The sequence below is a fragment of the Coregonus lavaretus genome (genome assembly GCF_964263955.1).
Source record: "Coregonus lavaretus genome assembly, chromosome: 18".
NCBI classification, from domain to species: Eukaryota; Metazoa; Chordata; class Actinopteri; order Salmoniformes; family Salmonidae; genus Coregonus; species Coregonus lavaretus.
The window spans coordinates 30,209,051-30,231,855 of NC_140005.1; the positions used below are offsets into that span (position 1 = coordinate 30,209,051).

Below are 22,805 nucleotides of genomic sequence, written 5' to 3' on the forward strand. Positions count from 1 at the left end.
GCCCTGGCTGAGGGAAGGAGGTTCTCACCCAAGATTTGACGGTACATGGCCCCGTCCATCGTCCCTTTGATGCAGTGAAGTTGTCCTGTCCCCTTAGCAGAAAAACACCCCTAAAGCATAATGTTTCCACCTCCATGTTTGACGGTGGGGATGGTGTTCTTGGGGTCATAGGCAGCATTCCTCCGCCTCCAAACACGGCGAGTTGAGTTGATGCCAAAGAGCTCGATTTTGGTCTCATCTGACCACAACACTTTCACCCAGTTCTCCTCTGAATCATTCAGATGTTCATTGGCAAACTTCAGACGGCCTGTATATGTGCTTTCTTGAGGAGGGGGACCTTGCGGGCGCTGCCGGATTTCAGTCCTTCACGGCGTAGTGTGTTACCAATTGTTTTATTGGTGACTATGGTCCCAGCTGCGTTGAGATCATTGACGAGATCCTCCCGTGTAGTTCTGGGCTGATTCCTCACCGTTCTCATGATCATTGCAACTCCACGAGGTGAGATTTTGCATGGAGCCCTAGGCCGAGGGAGATTGACAGTTATTTTGTGTTTCTTCCATTTGTGAATAATCGCACCAACTGTTGTCACCTTCTCACCAAGCTGCTTGGCGATGGTCTTGTAGCCCATTCCAGCCTTGTGTAGGTCTACAATCATGTCCCTGACATCCTTGGAGAGCTCTTTGATCTTGGCCATGGTGGAGAGTTTGGAATCTGATTGATTGATTGCTTCTGTGGACAGGTGTTTTTTATACAGGTAACAAGGTGAGATTAGGAGCTCTCCCTTTAAGAGTGTGCTCCTAATCTCAGCTCGTCACCTGTATAAAAGACACCTGGGAGCCAGAAGTCTTTCTGATTGAGAGGGGGTTAAATACTTATTTCCCTCTTTAAAATGCAAATCAATTTATAACATTTTGAAATGCGTTTTTCTGGATTTTTTTGTTGTTATTCTGTCTCTCACTGTTCAAATAAACCTACCATTAAAATTATAGACTGATCATTTCTTTGTCAGTGGGCAATCGTACAAAATCAGCAGGGGATCAAATACTTTTTTCCCTCACTGTATATCCCGACCACGAGATTGACGGGACAGCTGCTCTCTGCCAGGGATTCCTCCTCCAACTGGAGCTTTACTATTCCAGCATCAGCCCGGCCCCATCGGAGCGGGAGAAGGTGTCCGCCCTCGTCTCCTGCCTCTCGGGGAAAGCCCTGGAGTTGGCCAACGCGGTCTGGAATGAAGGAGGAGCCGCGTTGGACAACTACGGGGAGTTCGCTCGCCCCTTTCGGGCAGTCTTCGATCACCCGCCCGAGGGTCGAGAGTTGGGCGAGCGGCTGGTCCACCTGAGGCAGGGGACGAGGACTGCGCAGGACTTCGCCCTGGAGTTCCGGACTATAGCAGCTGGGTCCGGGTGGAACGAGCGGGCCTCATCGACCACTTCCGATGCTATCTACGGGAGGATGTCCAAAGGGAGCTAGCCTGCCGGGACATTGTGTTGTCCTTCACTCAACTGGTGGACATGGCCATCCGGTTGGACAACCTGCTGGCGGCCAGAGGACGTCCGGGAGGGGGCTGCCCGTTCCCACCCCCGCCCGACCCGGATCACGAGCTTGTTAGGGAGGTTACAGCACCAGTCACTATGGTTACACACGAGACTCATCGCGAGCAAGTCACTTTTTTGTATTATTAAGTCTCCTATTTTCCTGTAGTGTTAGGTATTCCCTAGTTAGCACTCCACAACCCCACCTTTTCATGGCCGCAGAGTGTTCTCACAGGGTGGTCGCGAGAGTGTCCGGGTAGTTGTCTCTGTGTTTCCGTTGGTGCAAACACGGTGGAAAGTCCAGACAGTACCTACACCGTGCGCATTCCCCCCGAATACCTCGATTTGGCGCACACGTTTTTCCAAAACGCAGGCGACCAAATTACCACCTCATCGGGCGGGGGATTGCGCGATAAACCTCCGGGTAGACGCTGTGCCTCCCAGGAGTCATGTGTATCCCCTGTCACAGGCTGAAATGGAGGCTATGGAGACATACATCTCTGAGTCCCTGCGCCAGGGGTTTATACGTCCCTCCACTTCGCCCGCCTCCTCGAGTTTATTTTTTGTGAAGAAGAAAGACGGCGGTCTGCGCCCTTGCATTGACTACCGATCACTGAACAAGGGGGACGATACGATTTAGTTATCCTCTACCCCACATTCCATCTGTGATCGAGTCAATGCATGGGGCGCGCTTCTTCACAAAATTAGATCTCTGGAGTGCGTACAACCTGGTGCGTGTCCAAAATGGGGACGAGTGGAAGAAAGCATTCAGCACAACCACAGGGCATTATGAATACCTGGTGATGCCTTACGGTTTGATGAATGCTCCATCCGTCTTCCAGTCCTTTATGAACGAGTTGTTTCGGGACTTGCTTGGTCGCGGTGTAGTGGTCTACATCGATGATATTCTGGTGTATTCCGCTACGCGCGCAGAGCATGTGTCCCTGGTTAGCAAAGTGCTGGCCCGCCTGTTGGAAAATGACCTTTATTCCAAGGCAGAAAAGTGTCTGTTTTTCCAGCAGTCAGTCTCCTTCCTCGGATACCGCATTACCACCTCAGGTGTAGAGATGGAGGGAGATCGCATTTCAGCCGTGTGTAATTGGCCGACTCCAACCACGGTAAAGGAGGTGCAGCGCTTTATTGGCTTTGCCAACTACTATCAGAGGTTTATCCGGGGCTTTGGCAAGGTCGCAGCTCCCATCACATCTCTGTTAAAGGGTGGGCCGTCCCGGCTGTGCTGGTCTGCTGAGGCTTACAGGGCCTTCAGTAACCTGAGGGGTCTGTTCACCTCAGCCCCGGTACTGGCCCACCCCGATCCATCACTACCGTTCGTAGTAGAGGTGGATGCGTCCGAGGTAGGGATAGGCGCTGTCCTATCTCAACACTTGGGCACGCCACCCAAGCTCTGCCCCTGTGCCTTCTTCAAAAAGCTCAGCCCAGTGGAGCAGAACTACAACGTTGGTGATCGGGAGCTGTTGGCTGTTGTCCAAGCCCTGACCGTGTGGAGTCACTGGCTGGAAGGGGCGAAACACCCTGTCCTCGTCTGGACGGACCACCGTAACCTGGAGTACATCCGGGCAGCGAGGAGGCTGAACCCTCGCCAGGCCAGGTGGGCCCTATTATTCACCCGGTTTGACTTTACACTATCATACATCCCGGGTATGAAGAACGTGAAGGCAGACGCACTGTCACGGCTGTACGACACAGAGGAGAGGCCCAGAGACAACACCCCCATACTCCCGGCCTCCTGCATTGTGGCACTGGTAGTATGGAGGCAGATATAGAGCAGGCGTTACGCACAGAGCCATCTCCACCTCAGTGTCCAGCTGGGCTGCAGTACGTGCCTGCTCTTGTCCGTGACCGTCTGATCTACTGGGCACACAAATCCCCCTCCTCTGGTCACCCAAGTATCGGTCGTACAGTGCGCTGCCTGACCGGAAAGTACCGGTGGCCTACATTGGCTAAGGACGTGAGGGTGTATGTCTCCTCCTGCTCGGTGTGCGCCCAGAGTAAGGCACCTAGTGTGTCAAGAACTGCAACGCTGCTGGATTTTTCACGCTCAACAGTTTCCCGTGTGTTTCAAGAATAGTCCACCACATAACACAACTGTGGGAAGCATTGGAGTCAACATCGGCCAGCATCCCTGTGGAACGTTTTCGACACCTTGTAGAGTCCATGCCCCAAGGAATTGAGGCTGTTCTGAGGGCAAGTCAATATTAGGAAGTTGTTCCTAATGTTTTGTGCACTCAGTGTACATGTAAACAGAGCTGAAAAGTGACTGGTAGCAGGAATATATAAATACTTATGGTAATATACTAATGGTAATATATATATATACTGAACAAAAATATAAACGCAACATGTAAAGTGTTGGTCCAATGTTTCATCAGCTGAAATGTTCCATACGCATAGATTAGGGCCTAATGAATTTATTTCAATTGACTGATTTCCTTATACTGTATGAACTGTAACTCAGTAAAATCTTTGAAATTGTTGCATGTTGCATTTATATTTTTGTTCAGTGCAAATGTAAACAGGAGTAATAGTGACCAGTAGCAGAATAAATAGATAATTACTAATGGTAATAACAATAAATAATCAATGGACAGCAGCGAAATGGAGTAATAAATCTAATCAATAATCATATTAGCAGCAGCATAGGTTGTGTCTGAGTGGGTAGAGACCTGTGGATGGGCATAGTGTCAGTGTGGATAGTCTTTCGGAGAGGGAGAGCAGTAGTTGGTAGCCATTTAACAGTCTTATGGCCAGGGGATAGAAGCTGTTTAGGAGTCTGTTTGCCTGAATCTTGATGCACTGGTACCGCCTGCCGGATGGGAGCATGGAGAATAGTCCATGGCTCGGATGTCTGGAGTCTTTGGCAATATTTCGGGCCTTTCTCAGACACCGTCTGTCATGTATGTCCTGGATGGCTGGGAACTCGCTGCCAGTGATGCGCTGGGCCCTCCGCACCACCCTCTGAAGCAGTGGGAGTCGGTGACGTTTAAGATGAGGGAGGACGATTATATTTTTTTATGAGCATGGCCTTATTTCTGTTACAGCATATTGGATGACTGTCATTCATACCCAGCTCAATGTAACATCGATAGGTTTAGGCTACTATATGATACTCTAATTTTCCCTATACCCATGAGGTTGCTACAACCTAGCCTATGAATGAACATTTACAATGTAGGTGCAGAGGTCGAGATAAAATGTTAAGTACTCAAGGTGACAGACAGTGACACATTCAATACCGCCTTGCACACTCTTGCCTGCATCTAGCTTATCAAGAGTGTAATCTTTAGTCAAACAGTTGCAAACGAAAGTTTCTATTGGACAAATTCAGGTATGTTGTTCCCCGTTTCGTTCTGTTTAAGAAACGTTTTTCAACAGAATTGGCGGAATAAATACACCCATGATCACACGCAAACACAGTTCACTTTCACAGCAGCCACATTCAAACAGCATGATCATTTTGCTCATTGTAGAATTCCTTCTCGCATCTACGTGCTCTCCTCCTCTCACCTTTTCCTTCGCTTGTGGACTTCAGTGCACAACACATCAGCTTTCTGTGACCAGGTCGAAGAAACCTTTCCAAGCCAAACCTTCATATCATAACTGCTAACCGCTACACACAGCCTACCTACATTGTCGTAGCTACTTGAACTAACACATTAGTAAACCCGCTACAATCATGCAGTACAGTGTAATCAGCAGAAATCAGTTTAGCAGTTACACCGGTGGGCCCCGGTGGCAATAAATTAATAAAACCAAACGCTTACCTTGACTTGGAAGAGTTCCAGTAGCTAACATAGCATCCCTCTCTGTTTGAGCCAGGTGTTTGAGTAGGCTAAACTAGCTAGCTGCATTCACTAGCTAAGTGAATGTGAACAAAAAATACAATGAAATATAGCTATCTCTCTCTCTCTCTCTCTCTCTCTCTCTCTCTCTCTCTCTCTCTCTCTCTCTCTCTCTCTCTCTCTCTCTCTCTCTCTCTCTCTCTCTCTCTCTCTCTCTCTCTCTCTCTCTCTCTCTCTCTCTCTCTCTCTCTCTCTCTCTCTCTCTCTTGGTTCAACTTCATTTTAAAAGAAATTAATTTGTTCAAAACTGTTCAACTATTGTCTTTCTCTTTCTTTGAGTCAACTATTCACCACATTTGATGCACTGCAGTGTTAGCTAGCTGTAGCTTATGCTTTCAGTACTAGATTAATTATCTGATACTTTGATTGGGTGGACAACATGTCAGTTCATGCTGCAAGAGCATTGATAGGTTGGAGGGCGTCCTCCGAAATTTGGTCAGCTGGTGATTGTCAAGCAAATAACTGTCGGTCTCACGGTAATTGACATTAATTAACATAAACACATTTAGCATCTCCTGGCTTCCACACATAGCCTACAAGCCACTGATGCAGACCTTTGGAACATCTACATTTAAGAAAGTCTAATAAATCCATGTTATATAGCCTACACCTTCACAATAAATCCATTATTTATTTTAGACAGGTCTAAAGAAGCATGATATGAAGAAAATGTAGTCTAGTTCAGAAGAACAGAATAGAATACTCTGAGTTGTCCTTATGTTAGGTATTGATCTGGCTATGGCAAATGGCTGTGGGCTACACTAGTTCATTTAGCAGTGAAGATTTGCTTAGAATTCGGTGGCATTATTTTATATTATTTTATAGTATGAAGAATACAATTGAACAAAGCTGAATAAAATTGAAAGGATATTTTCTCCAAACGATTTGAGGGAAGGCGCACATGCGTCTATTCTATGTTAAGCGGTTAACATGAAATAGGTATTGCTATATGCTTAATGTAGAATTATTAATGTAACTTTAGTTGTTCTACAAACGTTGGGCTATACAGTGAGGGAAAAAAGTATTTGATCCCCTGCTGATTTTGTACGTTTGCCCACTGACAAAGAAATGATCAGTCTATAATTTTAATGGTAGGTTTATTTGAACAGTGAGAGACAGAATAACAACAAAAATATCCATAAAAACACGTCAAAAATGTTATAAATTGATTTGCATTTTAATGAGGGAAATAAGTATTTGACCCCCTCTTAATCAGAAAGATTTCTGGCTCCCAGGTGTCTTTTATACAGGTAACGAGCTGAGATTAGGAGCACACTCTTAAAGGGAGTGCTCCTAATCTCAGCTTGTTACCTGTATAAAAGACACCTGTCCATAAAAGCAATCAGTCAATCAGATTCCAAACTCTCCACCATGGCCAAGACCAAAGAGCTCTCCAAGGATGTCAAGGACAAGATTGTAGACCTACACAAGGCTGGAATGGGCTACAAGACCATCGCCAATCAGCTTGGTGAGAAGGTGACAACAGTTGGTGTGATTATTCGCAAATGGAAGAAACACAAAATAACTGTCAATCTCCCTCGGCCTGGGGCTCCATGCAAGATCTCACCTCGTGGAGTTGCAATGATCATGAGAACGGTGAGGAATCAGCCCAGAACTACACGGGAGGATCTTGTCAATGATCTCAAGGCAGCTGGGAACATAGTCACCAAGAAAACAATTGGTAACACACTACACCGTGAAGGACTGAAATCCTGCAGCGCCCGCAAGGTCCCCCTGCTGAAGAAAGCACATATACAGGCCCGTCTGAAGTTTGCCAATGAACATCTGAATGATTCAGAGGAAAACTGGGTGAAAGTGTTGTGGTCAGATGAGACCAAAATGGAGCTCTTTGGCATCAACTCAACTCGCCGTGTTTGGAGGAGGAGGAATGCTGCCTATGACCCCAAGAACACCATCCCCACGTCAAACATGGAGGTGGAAACATTATGCTTTAGGGGTGTGTTTCTGCTAAGGGGACAGGACAACTTCACCGCATCAAAGGGACGATGGACGGGGCCATGTACCGTCAAATCTTGGGTGAGAACCTCCTTCCCTCAGCCAGGGCATTGAAAATGGGTCGTGGATGGGTATTCCAGCATGACAATGACCCAAAACACACGGCCAAGGCAACAAAGGAGTGGCTCAAGAAGAAGCACATTAAGGTCCTGGAGTAGCCTAGCCAGTCTCCAGACCTTAATCCCATAGAAAATATGTGGAGGGAGCTGAAGGTTCGAGTTGCCAAACGTCAGCCTTGAAACCTTAATGACTTGGAGAAGATCTGCAAAGAGGAGTGGAACAAAATCCTTCCTGAGATGTGTGCAAACCTGGTGGCCAACTACAAGAAACGTCTGACCTCTGTGATTGCCAACAAGGGTTTTGCCACCAAGTACTAAGTCATGTTTTGCAGAGGGGTCAAATACTTATTTCCCTCATTAAAATGCAAATCAATTTATAACATTTTTGACATGCGTTTTTCTGGATTTTTTTGTTGTTATTCTGTCTCTCACTTTTCAAATAAACCTACCATTAAAATTATAGACTGATCATTTCTTTGTCAGTGGGCAAAAGTACAAAATCAGCAGGGGATCAAATACTTTTTTCCCTCACTGTATGTTTAGATTTTTAATACATGTACGGCTGCATGATGCGACTCTAATGATGATTTGACAAAAAGTCAGAACGTTTAGCTTTCAATGTTGATAGACTATTAGGCTATTTATTCACATAATAAGCGCAGCAATGTGCACATGGCAGTAGGATATAAGCACAAATGTTCCATTAGCGGAAAACACCATTATCAAAAGTGACCGCAAATGCGATTATGCATGTAATGCATATAAAGGTGCATTTCTATGGTGAAAATTATCTTCCCCAAACTTGAAACTCACGCGCTGCTTATGTATGCCAGTTAGGCTCTACACCCCTTGTAAAGTGGATTAATGTGCTTAATTTTAAGAAGTTATTTGGCCACTTTAGTTGTGATACAAACCTTATCAAAACATATAGGCCTAAGGGCTAGGCTACATGAGGTGTGCGACTATGATTAGAAAAAGTCGCTTAAAAAAGGCATTGTTTCTTGCCTTATACTGGGCATCATTCACAATTGATCATATATCATTCACAAATGATAGGCTAATATTGTCACCCTTTAGACTATTGTTGATTTAATCTTGTCTTTACATATGCTAAATAATATATGTGTGAAATTTGTTTTGATTTAGAATTGACCATTATCATGCACCTGTCTCGAAACAGGGGCAGCGTGGAAAAACGACATGTCATCTACAGTGCCTTGCAAAAGTAAGGTTCTCCCCTATATTGTTGCATTACAACCTGTAATTTAAATTGTTTTTATTTGGATTTCATGTAATGGACATACACAAAATAGTCCAAAAAAATAAATAACGGAAAAGTGGTGCGTGCATACAGTGGGGGAAAAAAGTATTTAGTCAGCCACCAATTGTGCAAGTTCTCCCACTTAAAAAGATGAGAGAGGCCTGTAATTTTCATCATAGGTACACGTCAACTATGACAGACAAAATGAGAAAAAAAATCCAGAAAATCACGTAGGATTTTTAATGAATTTATTTGCAAATTATGGTGGAAAATAAGTATTTGGTCACCTACAAACAAGCACGATTTCTGGCTCTCACAGACCTGTAACTTCTTCTTTAAGAGGCTCCTCTGTCCTCCACTCGTTACCTGTATTAATGGCACCTGTTTGAACTTGTTATCAGTATAAAAGACACCTGTCCACAACCTCAAACAGTCACACTCCAAACTCCACTATGGCCAAGACCAAAGAGCTGTCAAAGGACACCAGAAACAAAATTGTAGACCTGCACCAGGCTGGGAAGACTGAATCTGCAATAGGTAAGCAGTTTGGTTTGAAGAAATCAACTGTGGGAGCAATTATTAGGAAATGGAAGACATACAAGACCACTGATAATCTCCCTCGATCTGGGGCTCCAAGCAAAATGATCACAAGAATGGTGGGAGACTCCCCAAACATATGGAAGGTACTCTGGTCAGATGAGACTAAAATTGAGCTTTTTGGCCATAAAGGAAAACGCTATGTCTGGCGCAAACCCAACACCTCTCATCACCCCGAGAACACCATCCCATAGTGGTGGCAGCATCATGCTGTGGGGATGTTTTTCATCGGCAGGGACTGGGAAACTGGTCAGAATTGAAGGAATGATGGATGGCGCTAAATACAGGGAAATTCTTGAGGGAAACCTGTTTCAATCTTCCAGAGATTTGAGACTGGGAAGGAGGTTCACCTTCCGGCAGGACAATGACCCTAAGCATACTGCTAAAGCAACACTTGAGTGGTTTAAGGGGAAACATTTAAATGTATTGGAATGGCCTAGTCAAAGCCCAGACCTCAATCCAATTGAGAATCTATGGTATGACTTAAAGATTGCTGTACACCAGCGGAACCCATCCAACTTGAACGAGCTGGAGCAGTTTTGCCTTGAAGAATGTGCAAAAATCCCAGTGGCTAGATGTGCCAAGCTTATAGAGACATACACCAAGAGACTTGCAGCTGTAATTGCTGCAAAAGGTGGCTCAACAAAGTATTGACTTTGTGGGGGTGAATAGTTATGCACGCTCAAGTTTTCAGTTTTTCAGTCTTATTTCTTGTTTGTTTCACCCCCAAAAAATATTTTGCATCTTCAAAGTGGTAGGCATGTTGTGTAAATCAAATTATACAAACAAACCCCACAAAAATCTATTTTAATTCCAGGTTGTAAGGCAACAAAATAGGAAAAATGCCAAGGGGGGTGAATACTTTCGCAAGCCACTGTATGCACTTAAATAGCAAATGGAGGACGCTTTTCCCGTGGTTCATTTTCATGCCAGCCAGGTAGGCTATACTCCTGTTGTAAAGATAAGCAATGTGCTTAATATTAGGAAAGTTGAGAAATAAATATAGTAGGCCTAGCCTATAGAAAGCTGATGGGATCCTCCTCTTTTTAATAGAGGCCATCACTCTGTTTTCTCACGCAATTGCATAGCCTATAGAAATGTTGCGCAACATGAGCTCATGGGCTCTCATTCAGTGTTTAATTTGATTTCCGATTAAATTTGCAATGATGTCAGAGTGATTAGAGGGACAATTGAGTGCTGAGTACCAGGCAGTTAGCAAGTTTGGTAGGCTACTAATGACCATCAGCAGCATCAGAGAGGCCTAATTACCATGACGAAACGGACACGTGGAATTTGACAGCCTTCATGACTCGTGACCGCCGGTGTGGCGGTAATACGGTCACCGCAACAGCCCCAGTCATAATTACTGTGTAAGTCTATGGAAGGGGTGGAGAACCATGAGCCTCCTAGGTTTTGTATTGAAGACAATGTACTCAGAGGATGACGGAAACTAGTTGTCCTCTGGCTACTCCATGGTGCTACCCTACAGAGTGCTGTTGAGGCTACTGTAGACCTTCATTGCAAAACAGTGTGTTTTAATCAATCATTTGGTGACGTGAATATATTTAGTATAGTTTTATCTAAAAAGGATAACTAAGTTTTGTTTTTTATTAAATTCACTGAGGAGGATGGTCCTCCCCTTCCTCTTCTGAGGAGCCTCCACTGCTCTGTAGGGCCTTCCGGTCGCGGGCGGTGCAGTTGCCATACCAGACGGTGATACAACAAGTCAAGATGCTATCAATGATGCAGCTGTAAAATTTCCTGAGGTTCTGAGGGGCCATGCCAAAACGTTTCAGCCTCCTGAGGGAGAAGAGGCATTGTAGTGCCTTTCTTTTGGCCCCGTCGATGTGGATGGGGGTGTGCACCCCTTGGTTTCCTGTAGTCCACAATCAGCTCCTTGGTCTTGCTGACATTGAGGGAGAGGTTGTTGTCCTGGCACCACACCGCCAGTTCTCTGACCTCCCCCTGTAGGCTGTCTCATCGCCGGCCGTCTCATCGTGTCGTCAGCAAACTTGATGAGTTGGAGTCATGTGTGGCCAAACAGTCGTGGGTAAACAGGGAGTACAGGAGGGGGCTGAGCGCACACCCCTGGGAGCCCCCGTGTTGAGGGTCAGTGTGGCAGAGGTGTTGTTGCCTACACTCACCACCTGGGGTCGGGCCTTTTGGAAGTCCAGGATCCAATTGCAGAGGGAGGTGTTCTGTCCCACAGTCCCGAGCTTGGTGAAGAGCATGGAGGGCACTATGGTGGTGAACACTGAGTTGTAGTCGATGAACAGCATTCTCACATAGGTATTCCTCTTGTCCAGGTGGGAGAGGGCAGTGTGGAGTGCAATTGAGATTGCATTGTCTGTAGATCTGTTGGGGCGGTATGCAAATTGGAGTGGGTCTAGGGTGTCTGGGATGATGGAGGTGATGTGTGCCATGATTACAGATGTTAGTGCTACAGGGTGGTAGTAGCAATCCAGGTAATCAGGTTTTTAATACTGAAAGCAGCCCAATTCGATACACATACCGTACTTGATGTTCTGTTTCTTACTACCAACACATGCATATATATTAGAGGGCATGTGCAATGATGTGTATAAAGTAGTGCTCCTCTACTGAAGATGTGCTGTTTACTCCATCTCTCTCTATATATGTGACAGCAGGGTAGATAGATCCATATTCATGAGGGAGTACTCATCACCACCACCTGACAGCATGGAGGAGAAGTGAGGAGGTGTTTACTTGGCAGGCATGGGTTGGTCTGGTATTTGTATATTCCCATCAAGAAGGCTACAAGTACAGTGCTGAGGCAATTTCATTCTAATCTACGATTCCCTCTTCTGAAATAGCTCTACTGAAGTGCAGTTTATTCTAAGGCAATTTTAAGTTCCTTAGGGAAATATAAAAATATTTTAAATTTCTACAATAAGTCCTTATTGTATAACACACATAAACGTTGTGATTATATGATGGATAAAATGTAGATATTGTACTGCTTTGTTAGGATACTTGCTACAGTACAGATTAAGAAAACAGTGAGAGGCAATAGGAGACTGTAGTTCTCTAATGTTAATACTCTGCCTCTGAGGAGGAGCAGGAGAGAAAAAAACGGACTTAATAAGACCTGAGATCGGAGACAGAACAAAATATAAAAGTATTCCTGTAGGTGACTGTCTCCGCGGGGGTTCGCTGAGTATAGGAAGAAATACCAAAGAAAGTGGAACAAAACACTAGTATTTTAAGCATGGCCACACACGCACAACAAACCACCAGACAATCTGAACAGTCTTTGTAGTAGAGGAAGTTGGCATTCCTGTAAGGATGTGCTAAGTATGGGGTTGTATGGTGTGAGTGTTGACTGTGATACCTCAATGTTGTTGATATTATGGACTAATCAGACGTTTGGTATGCAGCCATCTTTCATCCACCACTCAGTAAAAACTAAGCCCTGATAGTAATTATTACAAAGGAAGTGTTCCCTCCCCACCAGATCCTTATGGATGTGCCCTGACATTGGGTACCCAACCCTTCAGATTTGCTGACTCTGACTCTCACACACCTGGCCAGTTCAGTAGTGATATGATGTTTTTATGGTATAATGATGTCATGCCATAGTGTTGTGAGGACAGAGGAAGAGTTAAGAGATGAGTGGTTTGGGGCCATGAAGTCTACATTCCATTATGTCAAAGTAGATTAGTGATGTTTAGGATAGCATGAGTGATGTTTAGGATACTGACTTGGGGTAAAGAGTGATGAACATCAAGGACAGGGAGTGCCCATGGAGACTTGCCAGATGTATGCCAGGAAGATGGTAATAAAGGGTATATAAGGTAGAGTGTCTTTGTTCAAGTTAGTTCAACTGACGAAGGGCAAAGCCATGTCCGTTGGTTAGATGAACCCACGAGCTCGTGATTCAATAAATACTTGGTATGAAATCTCCACAGAATGTTGTTAGAAATTGCGTAATTCAAATCTGGTATTGGAATAAGAATCAAGAGATCTTCAATCCAAGCTTAATTTATTATATGCAAAATGTATGTATGATAAGTATGAAGGTTCGTATATGGGCTCACTGAAAAACCACGCAGGGCAGACAGAGAACTAAACCATTGTTTACAGGTACTTTCTCAAATACTCTGACAGAGAGTTCCCACCTCTTCTGTTGGCCAATCAGAGTAAAGGACTGAGTGTGGTTTAGACTTTACTCAGCCAATCCGTTGGCGCACGGGTTAGTCCCAACCCCTTGGCGCTCCACCCCTTGGCGCTCCACCGTTCCCAGGCATAAGTTGCTATCATAATAACCTGTAGAGTCAGCACTTTTTTTGCAGTACCCATGTCCTTGGAAGGTTCACAGATCACAAAGAAGCAGTGTTCGTATCTGTGAGAAATACAAGTCTTATCTATCCTTCCCCTAACGTTCCTTACATGAATCACAGCCTGTTATGTGAAACAATTTATATCAGTATAGTACAAACCTATGCTCCTCATTAATGCATTCCTTCTAAGTTATTCATCACATACAGATCCAATTATGAGAAAAATAGAACCCAACAATGTCTAAGTATATCCTTGCATCCTTGATTCTTTGATACCCGAGAAACTCATCATAACAAGTAGTGCAGGAGTGCTGTGGCGGACCTCGGCTGCTGTCTGCCTTGCACACCACAAGCACACAGCTAGCCATCTGGACAGTGGAAATCCGGATCACCACCCCACCCTGTCCTGCCTAACTCCTCACTGCCTCCCCCTCCATCTGTCTATCCGGCCATCCCTCACTCCATTGCTCCCTCCCTCCCCACCATCCATCCCATCCTCCTGCCACTGGTGACCTTCAAGGTTCATCTGAAGAGGTCAGCACAATCATCAGTCATTCACTCTCAAGTACATTGCATAACCCATGCTGTGTATGGCACACACAGGGGGCGGTTGTTTACGCCATGATGAGTTTATAGTGGCAATTAAATGCCATTGGTGCCAAGATATCAAAGGGCTTGACTGTGGTTGATTCTGGGTTCATTTTGTTCATCATTTGTATGTTTAAGCAGATTAACTACACATTGAACTGTATGGAATTGCTATGTAGCCTACCAGTTAAGATAACTAACCCTATGCTGTGTCTGTTTCTCTCTTTGTTAGCATTCCATAGACGCTGTCAGTGCAGGAGTCAGTCCGATCGGAGACACGTCTTACAACTCCAGTCACTGGGATCTGGGCAGTGCCTTCTTCTTCGCTGGGACTGTGATCACAACGATAGGTAATCTCCATCACCAACCTATTAATTAATTACTTGCTCCTCTTAATTGAGTAGAATAAAGCAATATCACTGGTCTACTTTGACGTGAAAGCTATGAGGTAACCTACGGGTGCTGTGACTCGCTACTTCAAGTGCAGTTCTGTCAGCATTACACAACTGTAATGTAATGTGTGCTATTTATCATGAGCTTGCTGGGAAATGGAGAAAACAAAGATTGGAAAAATAATGCATCATTCACAGGATGTACTTTATGCTAATGTCTGTGTGTGTGCGTGTTCAAGTCTCCCAGCGTGTCTTCACAGTACATCATTTACTGATGATAATAGCATTCTATCAGGAGATGGGAAGGAACAGTGGCACTAGGGTGTCTTTTTAGTAGAACAAATGAATACCATTTAATCTGTTCACACAATTACACTGCTTTGCTCACTGTGGAGAGGTACACACATCCCACCGTGCTGGTTTAGTCATCCCGTCTAGTTTTGTTTCTCCATTCACTGCAAGTTGTAATTCATGTCATGTTCTCTGAGCCCAACCTGATTATTTCCTCTCTTAGTGCTTATTTACCTCCGACCTCCAACTGCAGGAATATAACTCAGGCCTTACATAACAAAACACCACTGTGACAGGTTACGGGAACATAGCGCCCAGCACGGAGGGAGGGAAGATCTTCTGCATCCTGTACGCCATATTTGGCATCCCGTTGTTTGGGTTCCTCCTGGCTGGCATCGGAGACCAGCTGGGAACCATATTTGTCAAGAGCGTCTTGAGGGTGGAGAAGATATACAGGGTAAGTTGGATTACTTGAGCATTTTGGGTTGTGTTATGTACAGGGGATTTACTGGAACTGCATAAGCACATGATGCTTTCAGAGATATTTCAAGTTAACTAAAACCAACTTTTGATCAGTTTATTAGAATTAACTTAGACACCATGTTTGATGACTTATTTTGTGAAGAAAGGGGTCTTTGAAAATGAGTATTTGGGGCATGTTATACACAGATGTAGGATCTTAATTTGAGCCTGTTTTCTACAGCAGGAAAATAATCCTGCAGCAACAGTAAATTTGAAATATTATAATTAATGGACATTTTTGTAGGGGTTGATAAATATTTCGTAAACCAATATGCTACCCACCGTGAAAACCAGGCAAATTACCTCCAACCTATAATCACCCTATTCACTGTGAACAGCACAATGCCTTTGATACAGTCATCCCTGTAAAAGCTATTCCAGATATCCAGGTATTAGGCCAGGCTCAGTGGTTTTGGACTCTTGTTCCCCCTCCAAGGAGTCAACACGAGTCAGGCTAGCTGAGGCTGAGATTACGATGTGCTCTTCGTAGTGAGGGCAGAGGTGTTTGATGGAGTGTGGAGGCAGGGGAGGTAGAGGGCCAGGACCTGATTGAGATTATGTGAGCAGGCTGTATGTCAGGCAGGAGATGAGCACAGAGCTGAGCCCCTCTTCAGACTACTGAAAGCCCCAGGGGGCTTGAGTTTCTGTGACATAAAGTGAGTTTGGGAATTAGGATTTTCCTGCTGGATCAATGGAAGGAAGGGTGGTTTTGGATGGTTTTCTTTCTTGGTGCCTGGGGTGCTCTGGAGTGTTTTGGCTAATGGGTATTGACACGAGGTAATTGATGAAACTGCATCTCTTCAAGCTTACTGTGTCTTTGAGCTGGAAATGTACTGTGTATAGCTAATTTATTTTATATACTTTTTTGACAACTTTGTGATTGTTGACTTGCAGTCGTCCTCTGACCATGTCATGTTTGTACTTCAGCAAAAACACAAACAGATCAGCCAGACCAAAATCAGAGTCACCTCCACCATACTCTTCATCATAGCCGGGTGCATAGTCTTCATCGGCATCCCGGCGGTCATTTTCAAACACATCGAGGGATGGACGACTCTGGATGCTATCTACTTTGTCGTCATCACGCTATCAACGATTGGCATCGGGGACTATGTGGCAGGTATGATAGTGTTACAGTAGAACAGGTTTATGTACTGTGTCTTTAGTTCTCTGAAATTAAGGTTTTATTTGCTTTTGTTTTGCTGTGTCTGCATTACATTGATAATCCCTTGACTAATGATGCTAAAAGTGACTGCCGATAATTATATGTCAGGAAATCTTATCTATGGGAATATTATGGCAAGAATAACCCAAAAGAATGCTGATACAACATCAAGTCTCTTCAAACCCAATTCCAAATGACTGTTCAATGTTTGTCAAACTGAACCTTTCCAACTCCCTTATCCTCCTAATCTGTCTGTAATGAAAAAATTTTTTTTTGTGATAAATGTTTTATTGTTGACAATAATTTGGTGGTAACAGGCATATACATACATACATAATCCAATAGTTGGCATCCAATGTAACAACTCTTCCTCTGTTGTTCCAGGTGGGGATCGGAAGATCGAGTACATGAAGTGGTACAAGCCTCTGGTCTGGTTCTGGATCCTGGTAGGCCTGGCCTACTTCGCTGCTGTCCTGAGCATGATCGGAGACTGGCTCAGAGTGCTGTCCAAAAAGACCAAAGAGGAGGTTGGTGCTGCTCATTCAATTACAGTGCCCGTCATTACATTATCTAAAGCAGTGGAAACTAAAAGGTCACTCCTTACTAGGCTCGGCTCTTACCCTACCCACCTTTATTCCATGTCTGTTTTGCTATTATGCCTTGTTGATGCCCCTGTCTGGAGCCCCTGAGACACTGAGACAGACAGTTGTGTGGGAGAAGTGGTTAGATATGCAGTCATTAGTGTTCAGGCTGATGTGTTAATAGTGAGCTTACTAAGCTATTGATCTGTACATACAGTATGGATGGATACTGTGGTAATGCACCCCCTCCACCCTCCTGCCTCTAATGACTCCATCTTTGTGTAATTGCAGGTGGGGGAGTTCAAGGTCCATGCGGCTGAGTGGAAGGCAAACGTGCGGGCTGAGTTCCGGGAGACGCGGCGGCGGCTGAGTGTGGAGATCCACGACAAGTTGCAGCGGGCCGCCACCATCCGCAGCATGGAGCGCAGGCAGCTGGGCCTGGAGCAGAGGGCCCACTCCCTGGACATGCTCTCCCCAGAGAAGAGGGCCGTGTTTGCCAGCTTGGACCAGGGCCGCTTCAAAACCTCCTCCCAGGAGAGCATCGACACCAAGCTGAATAACTTGAGGTTGAAAGGGGCAGGGGAGCTTTGTTATGACCAGCGGAGAGGCAGCGAGCAGACACAGCAGGCCTCGTCATCGGAGGATAACCTCTTCAACCTCCGCTTCCGCTCCCTCACCAAGCTGGCCAAGAGACACAAGAACCGCGACCTGAAGAGGAACATTCCTGAGGATGTGCGGAGGGCCTGTGAGGAGATGGAGAGGAGGAGGGAGGAGGAGGGAGAGGAGAAGGAGGGAGAGGTGGATGAGATGGAGGTGGAGGAGGAGGAAGGGGGCGAGAGGAAGGAGGGCAACACCAGCTTGACAAATTTAGAGTACGCAGACGAGCGCTGAGGCCAAATAAATAGTGAGAGAGAAGGGGCCTTTTTTGATGTCTCAAAATGTGCCTTGTTGTTTTTTCTTTTCAGAGCACCCTACCTGCTATCCAACCCCACCCCACCCCACCCCCAACCATATCCGACAAATAAAAGCAGACACAATGTGGGATAGCTTCTCTTTTTTACCCGAGGCTTATGTGAGCAAGTAACCCAGTGAACTAGTGCAGGGTTTCCCAAACTCGGTCCTGGGGCCCCCCCTGGGTCATGTTTTGGTTTTTGCCCTAGCACTACACAGCTGATTGAAATAGTCAAAGCTTGAGGATGAGTTGGTTATTTGAATCTGTGTAGTCCTTGGGTAAAAAACAAAACGTGCACGGGGGGGGGGGGGGGGGGGGGGGATGTGCCCAGGACCGAGTTTGGGAAACCCTGACCTAGTGTTTTACCGTCCTAGTGAAATCTTCACCAATGATATTGAACCTTACTTATTGATATTCATTTCACACGAGCTATACTTTTAGCCCAGGCTGATGAATGGACTGCAACGAATATGACTTGAGAGGGAATTGGATCAATATGCAATATACTGAAATAAACCGTGTACAATTAATCCTACATTGGTTATGCCCTAGGATAATCTACTAATATTTTATAACAAACAACCCCTACACTACACTCTGATTGTATATGGTTTTGACACTAAATTGGTGTTCCAAAGCAGTCAAAATTAGGTATAAAAACTTAAATGCTCAGGGCAAGCTGTCCTGTTTGTTGTAATTTTAACAAAATAAAATGTACTGAATTTACTTTCTGTACTGCTGGTGGAACTAGAAAAAAATAAGGGGTTTTAGGGCTGGGGTCAATCTGATCTCAAAAGGAACGATTCATTTTAAACTACTTTCATTCTGTACATCATAGGAACGATTTATTAGTGTGACATTTTGTTACTTTATTCTGTCAATTAAGATTTTTTATGAATGATTTTGTATTTCACACAGCATGTCTGTAATATCAATTTCTGCAATTAATGTATTTATTTTTCACAGTAAAGGGAATACAATTATATTTGTCCACTATATGCCACATATACAGTTGAAGTCGAAGTTTACATACACTTAGGTTGGAGTCATTAAAACTCGTTTTTCAACCACTCCACTAATTTCTTGTTAACAAACTATAGTTTTGGCAAGTCGGTTAGGTCATCTACTTTCTGCATGACACAAGTAATTTTTCCAACAATTGTTCACAGACAGATGATTTCACTTATAATTCACTGTATCACAATTCCAGTGAGTCAGAAGTTTACATATACTATGTTGACTGTGCCTTTAAACAGCTTGGAAAATTCCAGAAAATGATGTCATGGCTTTAGAAGCTTCTGATAGGCTAATTGACATCATTTGAGTCAATTGGAGGTGTACCTGTGGATGTATTTCAAGGCCTACCTTCAAACTCAGTGCCTCTTTGCTTGACATCACAGAAAAATCAAAAGAAATCAGCCAAGACCTCAGAAGAATAATTGTAGACCTCCACAAGTCTGTTTCATCCTTGGGAGCAATTTTCAAATGCCTGAAGGTACCACGTTCATCTGTACAAACTGTAGAGATGTAGAGATCTGTAGAGATGAACGTACTTTGGTGCGAAAAGTGCAAATCAATCCTAGAACAGCAAAGGACCTTGTGAAGATGCTGGAGGAAACATGTACAAAAGTATCTATATCCACAGAAAAAAAGAGTCCTATATATCGACATAAACTGAAAGGCCGCTCAGCAAGGAAGAAGCCTCTGCTCCAAAACCGCCATAAAAAAGCCAGACTACGGTTTGCAACTGCACATGGGGACAAAGATCGTACTTTTTGGAGAAATGTCCTCTGGTCTGATTAAACAAAAATAGAACTGTTTGGCCATAATGACCATCTTTATGTTTGGAGGAAAAACGGGGCAGCTTGCAAGCCGAAGAACACCATCCCAACCGTGAAGCACGGGGGTGGCAGCATCATGCTGTGGGATGCTTTGCTGCAGGAGGGACTGGTGCACTTCACAAAATAGATGGCATCATGAGGAAGGAGAATTATGTGGATATATTGAAGCAACATCTCAAGACATCAGTCAGGAAGTTAAAGCTTGGTCGCAAATGAGTCTTCCAAATGGACAATGACCCCAAGCATACTTCCAAAGTTGTGGCAAAATGGCTTAAGGACAACAAAGTCAAGTTATTGGAGTGGCCATCACAAAGCCCTGACCTCAATCCTATAGAAAATGTGTGGGCAAAACTGAAAAAGCGTGTGTGAGCAAGGAGGCCTACAAACCTGACTCAGTTACACCAGCTGTATCAGGAGGAATGGGCCAAAATTCACCAAACTTATTGTGGGAAGATTGTGGAAGGCTACCCGAAACGTTTGACCCAAGTTAAACAATTTAAAGGCAATGCTACCAAATACTAATCGAGTGTATGTAAACTTCTGACCCATTGGGAATGTGATGAAAGAAATAAAAGCTGAAATAAATCACTCTCTACTATTATTCTGACATTTCACATTCTTAAAAGAAAGTGGTGATCCTAACTGACCTAACACAGGGATTTTTTACTAGGATTAAATGTCAGGAATTGTGAAAAACTGAGTTTAAATGTATTTAGCTAAGGTGTATGTAAACTTCTGACTTCAACTGTACGTGTTGGTGTTTTTCCCCTCACACAATCAGATCAAGTATTGCATTTACCTATACTGAGGCAGGAACTTTACCCTATGGGTTGCAGTCACTTTACAGATGACTAATGTTTTTGGTCCTTTGCTATGTCTTTGTCCTTGATGTGCTTCCTAAAGCTTTACCTACGGGGCAAAAACTGGTTGAATCAATGTTTTTTCCAAGTAATTTCAACCAAATAAATCAATGTGATGACGTTGATTCAACATGGATATTTTTTTTTGATTCTCTAAATTCATCAACGTAAGGGATATATTTTTTTTTCTCACCAAACTTTTAACCTAAATCCAACGACATGGTGTCATTTTTTGTTGATTTCAAAACTAAACGTTGAATTGACGTCTGTGCCAGTGGGTACTCAGTAATCAGAAACACTAATTATGTGAATGGTGGTTATACAACTTCTAGTCTGTCAAATACAATTACATAATGGTTTTTGGTATGAGTGAGGTAGCCTCCCCATTATTTCATAATGGAACACATGATTATTGGATTTTTGTTAGTCTAGTTATGTTCCTCTACGGTGGAACATTGGATTCTGTCTTTGGTCCCCCTGGTCTTCTGCATAGTCAAAGAAGGAACTGTTGCTGTCGGGACTTAGGCTCACTCATCATATCAAAACAACAACAAAAAATATTGGATTGATTGAAAAGCATGTAGTCCTGATAATGAATAATATACGTACTGGTTGTAACCTCTAATTATTGTATTCTATCATAAAAATGGCTTACCATGACAATTACCTTTCTAAGAACCAGAGTGGGTTTTCATTGCTCAGACTTTTTTGCTGTTCACAATTTATTTGTGCAAAAATTATATCAAATGAAGTGAGTGCCTTTCTGGGAATAAATATCACTAAGGAAAATTAAGCTACTGTTGTGAAATTGCTTCTTATCACTCGTGTCATCTGGGACTTTATTCCCATATGTCTCTTAAAGTCCCCAACCACCATTATTTCCAAACTTGTAATTAACAGACTTAAAAGAGACCATAATTCGATTTCTGCGGAAGGAAATGATCAGATTGGACTTTTTATATATAAATGTAACCAGAGAGCAAAGCTAGCTTAGTAAATCTGTTTTAGAAGTCAAATCTGATCATATATATTGTATTTGAAAATAAACAAAAAACATACATAGACAAAAACAAATAGACAACTTAACATTTACATACACATACAGTACAAGTCAAAAGTTTGGACACATCTACTTATTAAAGGGTTTTTCTTTATTTTTACTATTTTCTATATTGTAGAACAATGAAATAACACATGGAATCATGTAGTAACCAAAAAAGATTTTAGATTCTTCAAAGTAGCCACCCTTTGCCTTGATGACAGCTTTGCACACTCTTGGCATTCTCTCAACCAGCTTCACCTGGACTGCTTTTCCTTAACTCTGCAGTCCAACTCATCCCAAACCATCTCAGTTGGGTTGAGGTCGGGTGGTTGTGGAAGCCAGGTCATCTGATGCAGCACTCCATCACTTTCCTTCTTGGTCAAATAGCCCTTACACAGCCTGGAGGTGTGTTTTGTGTCATTGTCCTGTTGAAAAACAAATGATAGTCCTACTAAGCGCAAACCAGATGGGATGGCATATCGCTGCAGAATGCTGTGGTAGCCATGCTGGTTAAGTGTGCCTTGAATTCTAAATAAATCATTGACAGTGTCACCAGCAAAACACCCCGACATCATCACACTTCCTCCTCCATTCTTCATGGTGGGAACCACACATGCGGAGATCATCCGTTCACCTACTCTGTGTCTCACAAAGACACGGCGGTTGGAACCAATAAATCTCAAATTTGGACCCATCAGACCAAAGGACAGATTTCCACCGGTCTAATATCAATTGCGTGTGTCTTGGCCCAAGCAAGTCTCTTATTGGTGTCCTTTAGTAGTGGTTTCTTTGCAGCAATTCGACCATGAAGGCCTGATTCACGCAGTCTCCTCTGAACAGTCGATGTTGAGATGTGTCTGTTACCTGAACTCCGTGAAGCATTTATTTGGCCTGCAATCTGAGGTGCAGTTAACTCTAATGAACTTATCCTATGCAGCAGAG

General features: G+C 43.9%; 1 protein-coding gene across 1 annotated transcript in view; it reads left to right on the forward strand.

The window, feature by feature from the left end:
• Window positions 1–18,059, forward strand: part of LOC311146127 (potassium channel subfamily K member 10-like) — a gene marked incomplete at both ends in the record, with an annotated part of 41,586 nt that extends 23,527 nt beyond the window's left edge. Inside the window, 5 exons of the mRNA XM_084182602.1 lie at window positions 14,450–14,567; window positions 15,197–15,357; window positions 16,350–16,542; window positions 16,972–17,114; window positions 17,460–18,059. Coding sequence (XP_084038728.1) covers window positions 14,450–14,567; window positions 15,197–15,357; window positions 16,350–16,542; window positions 16,972–17,114; window positions 17,460–18,059 — 1,215 coding nt within the window. The remainder of the gene's footprint in view (window positions 1–14,449; window positions 14,568–15,196; window positions 15,358–16,349; window positions 16,543–16,971; window positions 17,115–17,459) is intronic.
• Window positions 18,060–22,805: the final 4,746 nt, after the last annotated feature.